Below are 10147 nucleotides of genomic sequence, written 5' to 3' on the forward strand. Positions count from 1 at the left end.
AAAGGCGGCTGGACTACAATTAATCATGGTGCCTGAACTATAACCCGGAAAAGATGGCTGACCTCAAACCAGGGCGAGAGGAGAACCACCAATGATATGTTGCCGCTTTGTTCGGAGGGGACCAATCCCCACCCCCATGAAGAGAGCCAACCAAAATAAAACCCCACCATATTCCCTATTTGCTCGGGGCTTTCTCAGCCCCACCGTGCAAACCTCAAACCCCAATAAAGCTCTACACTGCCTAATTTTGTGGCTGATTAGCATTTATTCCTCGGTGGAGCCTAAGAAAACCTTTCACTCCCCAGTTCAGTGAAAATATGATAGGGACTCAAGACTTGGAAAATTTTAGCTTAAGGTGAAAAGCTGTAAGTCTAGCAAGTAATGTGTTTGTTAAGCTTTTGTTTAGAAACTATAGATAAGGCCCATCCTGGCTCCTGGGAAAAGCAGCCGACCTCCTGGGGCACTGATAGAAGATTACCTCCTGGGGACACCCGAACCTTTGTTCCAGGAAGAGCAGACAACCACCCTTCCCCCTTGGAAACAGCTAACTGCCCAGGACAGGAATGTTGCAGCTTCTGAATCTCAAAGCCCTCACTGCACCTTGTTTGTCCTCCCCAACCCCCTTATAGAAGGTCTGGCCAGGAAAGAGAAGGGAAGATGGTTAGGGTATGAACCCGCCATCTTCTTGGATCACTGGCCATCTGAATAAAGTGCCCATAAAAGATTCAATTGCTGTCATTACTTATTGGATTTGGTAGTGACAGGCAGCCTGAACACCAGTGTGTCTTTGGGTTACAAATACCCATCTTTGGAAGAAACCAATAGAGATATCAGGCCAATTCTAAGGCAACTCAGGTGTTTATTTCTGGCAGGCAGACAGAGGAATGTAGGATTCCCACTGGCTGAGGTTCAGGACTCAGAATGGGGCAGGGGTTTGGAGGGGAGTGGCTGCACTTAGGGGGCTGAGTTCTTCATTAGCTGTGCCATGGTCATCTGGGCTTCTAGGCACCGGTCTGGATGGGGTGCTACTCAGTGGGAGGTGAGGTGCAGCCTTCCTTGTCTTCCTCCTGGGGTGTGCCAGAGCTGAGCAGCTCCTGAGTGGTTGGCTTCCACATGCTTACACCGGGAACCAGCTGCGAGTTTTCTGGCTGCAACAGAGGCTTCCACATCACCTGGGAAGTGGCCTCAAGGATGCGGGGCTCAGAATAAGGCAACCTGTGAGGATCCAGGCCCTGCGGAGGTATACGGCTGCGGCCGGCCCACAGCTCTTCCAGCATTTCGGCCTCCCGCTCCCAGCCCCTGGGCCACTTCGCAGCTGGCCACAGGTTGGGGCTGGTGCAGCAGGGGCGCTCCAGGTGCCTTTCAAGAAATTGGTTCTCGGGTGTGAGCAAGGGCTCCTCTGACTGGCCTAAGCTTAAAGGGAGAATCTGGAGGCCGGGGCCCAAGGCAGGAAAAGAACAGGACGGAGGGAATGGGCAGAAAGCTGCCGCGGAGACTCGGAAACTGGGGCCAGTGGCTGGGCGTCTGGCCAAAGTCTCCGTCTTCTTGACCCGCTGGCGCCTGCGGTAGATTCCCAGGGAGTCCACCTCAGAGCCTGGATCCACAATCTCAACTATTGGGCTTACTGAGCGGCACGGCAGCCGCTCCAGTGCAGGCAGCCGCCCCAGTACAGGCAGCCGCCCCCACGCTGCTGCCTTGCGGCGCGCCCTGTAGGGAGGCACTCTCGGCTGGAAGTCCGTGCGCCAGGGCTGCTGCAGCTGGAAGGACGCGAAGGGGCTGAGCATGGTGGGGCCCGAGGCTGTACGAGGCACCTCCTCCTCCAGTGTTCCCTGGTCCTCAGCAGCATGCGACTCTGGTGTGCAATAGAAGTCCTCTATCGAAAACTGGGAGCTGTGGGGCCGTGCCCTCTCGGCAGATTCCTGGGAGCTGGTTACCTGGGACAGCTCCAAAGAAGGGTTGGGACTGCCAGTGGGAACCATCTCCACCATCTCCACAGACAATGACTGTTGGAGACTTGTGTTCAAGGACCCAGCTGAAGAAAGGTTGCCTTCTCCCTGGCCTTCTAGTTCCTCTAAAGGACCCCCATGCCCTGCCTCCTGAAACAGATCCGGTTTGGGTGGGGAGCCGGGGGTGTCTCTCAGCGATTCCATCTGCTCATCAAAGCCTCTATCCATCCACGATCTTTCTAAAGGAATCTGGTCCATGCTACCTTGGTCCTGGAGAAATGCCCCAGAGGCAGGCAATGAGAAGTCAGAAAAGAAGAAAGGACTTAAGGGTGGAGGAGTCAAGAGGGGCCCTAAGGTAAAAGATGCAATGGGCATAGAGGTGGGGGTTGGAGGGAGCTGGGGACTGGGCTTACTTTGCCTTGGAAGGTCTCCTCCAGCCCCACCCAGGCTGGCACCTGCAGCACCGGCACAGATCCCTGAGCCCAGGCATCCATTGTGCTTGCCGATGGCTCCTCATCCTCGTCCTCCGCCTCGCCCCACGTGGGGTCCTCAGCCACTGCAGACTCTCCTTCCCGGGCCAGGAAGCGCCACTCAATAACCTGCAGCATGGCCTCCCGAGCCTGGCTGATAGTGAATGGAATGCACTGTGGAGGAGGGAGGCAGGAGAAGGTCTCAACGGGGCAGGAAGAGGTTGCAGAGTGGGGAGTGGGAGGACCCAGATCCAGGCCCACCTGCCGGGTCAAGTAGACTTTGAAGGCAGAGTCCATGACTCCTGCCAGCAGATCTGCCAAGATGTCCCCCACCACGTCCTCGCCCTCCTCCTGAGCCGAGAGCGCCATCCACTCAGCCCCAGTGAGCCGCCCAGGAACAATGTCCACTTGCGGCACAGGCACAGTAGGCGGCCGTGCCTTTTCCACCTTGGATCTGGTCACCCCGCGGTCCCGGACCTGCTTCTGTGGGAAAGGAATAGGACAATCAGGGCAGGAAATTGAGGAATGGAAGAGAGAAGCAACTATAGGCAAGGAGGAAGCTTTCTCAAGTTCTCTAGTAGGAAGGAAAAGCCTTTTGAAAGGGACAATTTACTAAAAACCTACTGTGTGGCAGATGCTTTTCAGGTGTTTGACCTAGCTAATTTAATTTTCATAACAGCTCACTAAGCCCACTTCACTGAAACTTGACACAAGTTAACCAGCACTTGCTTGGGATCACACAGTCAACCCAGGCTATACATCCGACTCCACAGTCCTTGCTCTTTGCACTAGTACAAAATGTTCTAAGTTCTTGAGAGGTCAAATAACTTGAAAAAGGTGAATCAATATATGGGTGCTGAAGTAAAAGGTGTTTTGCCCTGACTGGTGTAGTAGATTGGACATTGTCCTGCAAACCAAAAGGTCATGGGTTCGATTCCCAGTCAGGGCACATGCCTGGATTGTGGGCCAGGTACCTGGTTGGGGGTATACAAGAGGTAACCAATTGATCTGTTTCTCTCCCTGTATTTCTCCCTCCCTTCCCCTCTCTCTAAAAATAAATAAAATCTTTAAAAAAAAATAGGTGCTGTTTAAAGTCTCCTCCCCCTCCCTTAAATCAACTTAGATCTTTATGTCACAACATTTATCCAAATAAACTCCAGATGGTCCTGGCAAGGTAGCTCTGTTGGTTAGAAGCTTATCCCAATGCCCCAGGTTTGGGTTCCATTGCCCGCCCCCTCCGCGCCCCCCCACCCCCCGCCTGTCAGGGTCAGAGCACATACAAGAATTAACCAGTGAGTGCATAAATAACTGGAACAACAAAGCTATGTTTCTCTCTCTCTCTCTCCCCCTTCCTCTCCCTCTAAAACCAATAAATGTTTTTTAAAAATTTTAAAGTTAAGTAAATTCTAGATGGATTAAAGGATAAACACATACACAAATAAAACAAAGGTATAAACAAAAAATAAAATGTAGGAAAAATAGATTAATTTCTCATATAATCTCTGGGTAAGAAAAAACTGTAAGAATAATGAAGAGCTCTGACTAGTGCAGGTCAGTTGGTTGATCATCATCCCAAAAAACAAAAGGTTGTTGGTTTAATTCCTGGGCTGGGCAGGGCACATGCCTGGGTTGCCAGCTCTCCCCAGTTGGGGCATATGAGAGACAACCAATCGATGTTTCTCTCCCTCTTATAGTAAAATCTTGAAGAAAGAAGAAGAGTAGCCCTGGCTGGTGTGGCTCAGTGGCTTCAGTGTCGGCCTGCAAACCAAAAGGTCACTGGTTCAATTCCCAGTTGTGTAACATACCTGGGTTGCAGGCCAGGTCCTTTAGTTAGGGGTGTGTGAGAGGCAGACTATGGATGTTTCTGTCACACATTGATGTTTCTCTCCCTCTATTTCTCCCTCCCTTCCCCCCTAAGCAAAATTATTTAAAATATGTAAAAAGAATAATAAAGAAATAGGTAGATAGGTATATATGTACAAGGTCAAATTTTCCTTTATTTATTTTTATAAACACTCCTAATTTACAAGCTGATATTGGTAGTTACTATTTTCTGGTACTGAAAGTATAATAGTCATATACATTGTCTTGACTAGATTCTTCCATTTTTTAGACTTACTATTTTTTTAAATTTTACAGAATTTTCCCAGTATCACACAGCAAGGAAGCAGTGGAGTGATAATTCACATGCAGGTCTGATTCTAGAACTTGACTTTACACCGCTTCCCAAACAAAAAGTAGTGTGGGGCAAAGTGGGTTTACAGTTGTGAATACAGAAAAACCAGAGTTTATTCTTGTATTATTATTTATTATTGTACTATTTTACATACAAACAACTGTAAACCTACTTTGCCCCACCTTTCATTTGTTACAAACATAAATTATCTCCCAATATATTAAAAACTCATGTAAAATAAAAAAATCATAAGATCCCAGGATAGTAATAAGCAAAGGACATAAAGTAGAACTATTAGGGGACTAATAAACATTTGAAAACATGTCTAACCTTCAAAAATACTAATTCTAGTATTATAAATGTACTCAAAAGCCTTTAAAATAAAAATATATTCTCTGACATATTTCCTGGGTGTGATAATAGTAGAATATTCAAAACATGTCTAATAAAAAGAGAATGAATAGCTAATCGTGCACTATCTGTATGATGGAATATTATGCAATGATTAAAGGTAATCCTTAAGAAGAATTTGCAAGAGCATAGAAAAATACTTAGGATGTAATGTTAAATGAGAGAGCAGGATACAAAATTATGTATCATGTATGATCTCAGATAATGTAAGCCTGTATGTGTTGAAGAAAAAAGAAAACACCAAAACTGTAACAGTGGGCATGTTTCTTTCCTATGTTCTTCTCTACTTTGTACGTTCTTTACAATAAGATTGTATCCCTTTATAATCATGAAAACTCTACTTAAAAAGAAAAAAGACTAGTCCCAAAAATTCATTTCAGGGCATAGGAATTCACTAGCAGATTCTTTGGAGCTTCCTCACTTCCCCACAAGAGTCTACGTAAGTCTGGTTCCCTCCAAAATTTAACTCCAAATGTAATCTTCCAAAACCTTTGCCTCTTCACCCCCAAGCTTACTGACTCATACCTGATGTTTCCCCAAATTCATTCTCCCTCAAATCTGGTGTTTTCTAGACTTTACACGGAACTGAGAATCCCTTAAGCCTCCTTTTCCCTCTTCGTTAGTGAGAACAGCCCTGCCGGCAAATCTGGAGAATGGCCCAAAGCAGGCTTGGTCAGAGCAAGGCAGGTAGGACTGGCAAAGGAAAGCCGGTTCGTTAGGCTTCTCCAAGATTCTCCTGTGAGACCCATGATAGTCAGGAAAGCCAAAGGACATAGCTCCACAAAGGTTCTTCCAATGTTTTACTTTAAATTTTCCTGTTTTAAAAACAATTTTGTTTTCAAGTGCAGCCTCAGGGTTGTTGTTGTTTAGTCCAATTCTTCCTCGTGAAACTCTCGAAATGGGTAACAACTCCTCCAAATCCTGACCAAGTATGGTTAATCCATTTAAATGGGTACTTCAGTGTTAAGAGACTTAGCTGTTTCCAAAGTCACTCCTGTTCTTGGCCTTTCCCCTCAGCTTCCCATTGTGTGGTAAAGTGTGTAAATGGGCGTGATGCAAGTGTAGGTTTTTTGCCAAGTACCGTTGTGGATTCCTCGGTCATCTTGAACGGCCGGGAGCTGGGTGGGCACCAGATATCTGGTGTCGGATATCGCGGAGCTGGCCCTCGATTTCCGACACCAACCTTAAACGCCAATCCCGGCTCGAAGAACCCCCAGCTGAACTGAAGCCTACCGAGCTTTCATGCGCCATCACCGCCGCTGTCGCTCCAACCTCGCTGTTTCAACAGCTCTTGATCCTCTGCCGCCGCCGCCGCCGCCGCCGCCGCCGCCGCCGCCGCCGCCGAACAGTCGCCCCAGCAACCTAGCTTTGCGCCGGGAGGCTTGCTCCTCCCACAGTTACCTCGGCAACCGAACCGCGCTGGCTACGCACATTTGTGCTCGCCCCGCCCAACGGCCTGCGTACGTGCGTTGTTTCTATGGTGGCGGCGGATTCGGAGGGACAGAAAGATCCTAGAGTCAGGCAAGCGGCCCTGGGGCTCCGGATGTGACCTCTGACCCGGGCCGGGGCTTCGGGGACCCAAACCGAGGGTGGAAGAGCCTGGGAACTACCTTACTTCAATCCGCCTTGGCTCGAGCACTTTGAGCCACCAGGTCTCGTACCATCCCCCTTCCTTCTCCAGGATCTCCACCATCGCCCCATGACTCAGCCCTGGGGCCCCCCTCTCTTGCTCCACGAGACACTCCCGATGCCAGACCCCCCCCCATCACCGTTCTTGGGAGCTCCATTACAGCATAACAGCATCCTCACCCCCACTCCCAGCACGAATCATTGCTGTCTTCTGTTTATCCTTGAGGTTTTGGTGATTCAGACATCTCTCCCCTAGGATGTTCCGCCGGGAGCGTTCCATCCCTCTTCGAGGCTCGGCTGCCGCCCTTTGCAACAACCTCAGTGTGCTGCAGCTGCCGGTCCATAACCTCACACACTTTGGGGTAGTCCATGGACCCAGCGCCCAGCTTGTCAGCGCTGCTCCTGAGGGTGTACCCTTGGCCCAGCGCCAGCTCCACGCTAAGGAGCGAGCTGGAGTGAGCCTCCCACTTATCACCCAGGTGAGGCATGGAGTTGAGAGTGGTGTTGCTGAACCAAGTCCTAACCGCTGCCCTTCCTCCCTAAACCTCAAGGAATAGGCTTTCCCTAACCCTCTGAATTTCTGTTCCTCCGGGTCCTCAGGTTCCCTGCTGACTGCTTCTCCCTACTCTGATCCATCTTCCTTCCAGGTCCATTGGTGTGTCCTTCCCTTCCGAATATTGCTGGTACTCACTTCACATAGGGGAATACAGGTAAGAGGAGGACCTTCCTGCCCTCCTGCACTAGACTTCTCAACTCCTCTCTAAGTTCCCAAAACCCTTTTGCATTTGCCTCTAACACTCCCAGGTTTTACACATGCTTAGCACACTCTTCCCTTTTTCTCACCTTCATTCCTTCTATCTTTTTAAATTCCCAAGTACCCTCTCCAACATCTGCCCTTTTGCTAGCTGTTAAGACCTTGGGCAATTTAGTTAACTTATCAGAACCTCAGTGTCCTCCTCTGTTAATAGGGAAAAAAGTAGTACCTACCAACCAAAGTTGTTTTGAGAATTTACTGGGCTAAGGCTAACATGAGTATGTGACATACTCAGCACAGAGCACAGCAAAGGATAGCTGGGTTGTACTCCTGCCCTTGCCCTCGTCTTCCAGATGTATGAGTCTGATGGCTCTGTCATGGTCTATTGGCACGCGCTGGACTCCGGAGATGCCTCTCCAGGTACCTGCAGGACTGAGTTGGGTGTGGGTAGGGAGTATTACCTGGAGCTGGAGGAAGTACTATTTCTAATTGTTTTACCCTTTTATACTCAGTACAGGCTGTGTTTGCCCGAGGAATTGCTTCCAGTGGCCACTTCATCTGTGTGGGTGAGGGGGCCAAGGGCAGGACATTGGGAGGTGCTGGAGTATAAAGGTGTGGGCTTTGGCCTGGTGGATGCTAAAGGTCTGAGGAAATTGTGGAGAGTTAGAGGGAAGGGTGGAAATGAAGGGGGCATTAGAGACTCCAAAGAGCCATGGATGGGTTCAGAGAGGCAGGGTGGGATAGAATAAGAGTAATCATGGAGGGCCAGGACTGTTGGAGTGGTGAGAGGTGGGTTTGTTATTAAGGTTTCTGGGATGGAGGGAGTGCTAAGTGTGATGACTGGAGACTCAGGAGGACTAGCACTCGCTGCTTCTGCAGGAACGTGGTCAGGCCGGGTACTGGTATTTGATGTCCCAGCCAAGGGTCCCAACATTGTACTGAGTGAAGAGCTGGCCGGGCACCTGACATCAGTCACAGACATTGCCAGCGAGCATGCCCAGGAACAGGTGAGTGGATTCCCTCTTCTAATTCCAGCAAGCCTAGGAGCCTTCCCCAACTTGGGAGGTAGAAGACCTGGATGCCAGTCTTAGCTCTGCCATTAAGCAGCTGGATGACTTTGGGCAAATTGAAGCACTTTCCTAGGCTTCAGCAACCTCAGGTGCAATAATGAAGCCAGGGATACTTTATATTTACGTGGCTTTTAATAGTTCACTAACACTTCTCAATACTGGTGTGAATTGAGGAGTTGTGACAGATGGTTTCTAAAAGGTTTTCCAGCTCTGATATGTGCAGCTTCTTTCTGTGGACTTGGGCAAGTCCTACACCTCCAGTGCCACCCTCTCCAGGAAGCCTTCCCACGATTCCAGCTCCAATTGATCTCCCTTAGCTAAACCCTGAATTTGTACTGTCCTCAAAGACAGCTCTTCTGTCCCTAATTGGATTGCAAACTTCTTGATAACATGGTTCATATCTTCTAACTCATATCCTCTACTGAATGTGGCCCAGAGTTGGGTCCATGGGCTATGTTGGCTGCCTGGGGTTGGGGGTCAAGAGGCTGAGTCTAGTTATGCCTGGGACTGGCTCACTATAAGACCTCCAGGAGGTCATAATACTGTGGTGCTAGTTTCATCATCCATCCACTGAGTATAATTATATACCCCCTCCTAACACATGGTGTATATGGGAAAAGAGGGTGGGGAGACTGAGAAATGCAAGGAAAGCATTTTATGCTTCCTGAGGGAACCTTGGGTCCAGTTTGTAAGGGCTGCATATCTTTGCTTTCCCTAGAGAGGTAAAAATGCAAATACTACCTCCCTTCCCCTGTATACAGGACCCAGCAGGGGAGAAAGGAAAGGGCTCACTCTGCCTTTCCCCTCAGGACTGCATTGCTGACATGGTGACGGCAGATGATTCAGGCTTGCTGTGTGTCTGGCGGTCAGGTCCTGAATTCAAATTATTGACCCGAATTCCAGGATTTGGGTAGGTGAGGCAAAGGGGCTGAGGCCTTCCTGAAGCAGCTTCAGGGTGGGAAGGGGCCTTGTGTCTGGAGAAATCAAAGTGGGGCATTGCCCTTGCAGGGCCCCATGCACTTCCGTGCAGCTGTGGCAGGGGATCGTAGCAGCAGGCTATGGAAATGGGCAACTGTGTCTGTATGAGGCCAGTACAGGAACTCTGCACGCCCAGATCAATGCCCACGCCCGGGCCATCTGTGCCCTGGACCTGGCTCCGATGGTGGGCAAGGTCAGTCTCCTCCTCCATCCCTACATACCCTCATTCCTGGTGCTGGGTGTTGAGAGGAACCCTACAGGCTTGTCTTTGCCACTTGGGCTACTGCTCCAGCCTCTACCACTCCTGTCAACACGTTCTGACTCCCACTTGTCCTACTGCCTTTTTTTAATAGCTACTCTCTGCGGCCGAGGACACCTTTGTACACATCTGGAAGCTGAACAGAAATCTAAAGAATGGCTGCATTGAGGTGTGTGTGTGGAGAGATGAGTGGGGTGGGGGCCCAAGCATAGGGCAGTAGGCCCTGAGCAGCCCTCTCTTCCCCCAGGTGGAACACTGTCATGGCGAATGTGTGCCCGACACTCAGGTGTGTGGTGCCCGATTCTGTGATCCCTCCGGCAGTTCTTTGGCTGTGACTGGCTACGACCTCGCTGAAATCCTGAGATTCAGCAGTGTGTGAGAGCAGAGAAGCCCTCCTTTCTCCCTGTGGTATTTATAAAGTATTTTCTCCACCTAGCCCTTGTCTAATCACTTG

General features: G+C 49.7%; 2 protein-coding genes across 8 annotated transcripts; one reads left to right on the plus strand and one right to left on the minus strand.

The window, feature by feature from the left end:
* Positions 1–842: 842 nt before the first annotated feature.
* C6H2orf81 (chromosome 6 C2orf81 homolog) lies at positions 843–6349 on the minus strand. Its single transcript, XM_036028179.1, has 5 exons — positions 6237–6349; positions 2678–2899; positions 2360–2590; positions 1692–2216; positions 843–1652 (listed from the first exon to the last, which is right to left on the minus strand). Exons 1-5 carry the CDS (start codon positions 6252–6254, stop codon positions 1026–1028), a joined length of 1623 nt encoding a protein of 540 aa, XP_035884072.1. The 5' UTR covers positions 6255–6349; the 3' UTR covers positions 843–1025.
* An 88-nt stretch (positions 6350–6437) lies between these two features.
* On the plus strand, positions 6438–10128 carry WDR54 (WD repeat domain 54). Of its 7 annotated transcripts, none has more exons than XM_036028183.1 (10): positions 6438–6519; positions 6889–7111; positions 7280–7342; positions 7740–7806; positions 7899–7952; positions 8266–8393; positions 9218–9366; positions 9465–9627; positions 9788–9862; positions 9941–10128. In XM_036028183.1, exons 2-10 carry the CDS (start codon positions 6890–6892, stop codon positions 10070–10072), a joined length of 1053 nt encoding a protein of 350 aa, XP_035884076.1. In that variant the 5' UTR covers positions 6438–6519; position 6889; the 3' UTR covers positions 10073–10128. The 7 variants fall into 7 exon arrangements, with proteins under 7 accessions (XP_035884076.1, XP_035884077.1, XP_035884073.1 ...); XM_036028184.1 differs by having other exon boundaries at positions 9266–9366; XM_036028180.1 differs by having other exon boundaries at positions 6444–6524.
* The last annotated feature ends 19 nt before the right edge of the window (positions 10129–10147 follow it).

Source organism: Phyllostomus discolor, chromosome 6 (genome assembly GCF_004126475.2).
Source record: "Phyllostomus discolor isolate MPI-MPIP mPhyDis1 chromosome 6, mPhyDis1.pri.v3, whole genome shotgun sequence".
NCBI lineage: Eukaryota > Metazoa > Chordata > Mammalia > Chiroptera > Phyllostomidae > Phyllostomus > Phyllostomus discolor.

Bases quoted from the DNA above. Each gene is read 5' to 3' on its own strand.
- C6H2orf81 (XM_036028179.1), bottom strand. The intron at 2,591-2,677 runs GTGGGCCTGGAT...CCTCCTCCACAG, and splicing joins AAGTCTACTTGACCCGGCAG to TGCATTCCATTCACTATCAG. The intron at 1,653-1,691 runs GCAGCGTGGGGG...GGGCGGCTGCCT, and splicing joins ACAGGGCGCGCCGCAAGGCA to GCACTGGAGCGGCTGCCGTG.
- WDR54 (XM_036028180.1), top strand. From the start codon at position 6,481: ATGGTGGCGGCGGATTCGGAGGGACAGAAAGATCCTAGAGTCAG. The intron at 7,807-7,898 runs GTACCTGCAGGA...TTTTATACTCAG, and splicing joins CTCCGGAGATGCCTCTCCAG to TACAGGCTGTGTTTGCCCGA. The intron at 9,863-9,940 runs GTGTGTGTGTGG...CTCTTCCCCCAG, and splicing joins TAAAGAATGGCTGCATTGAG to GTGGAACACTGTCATGGCGA.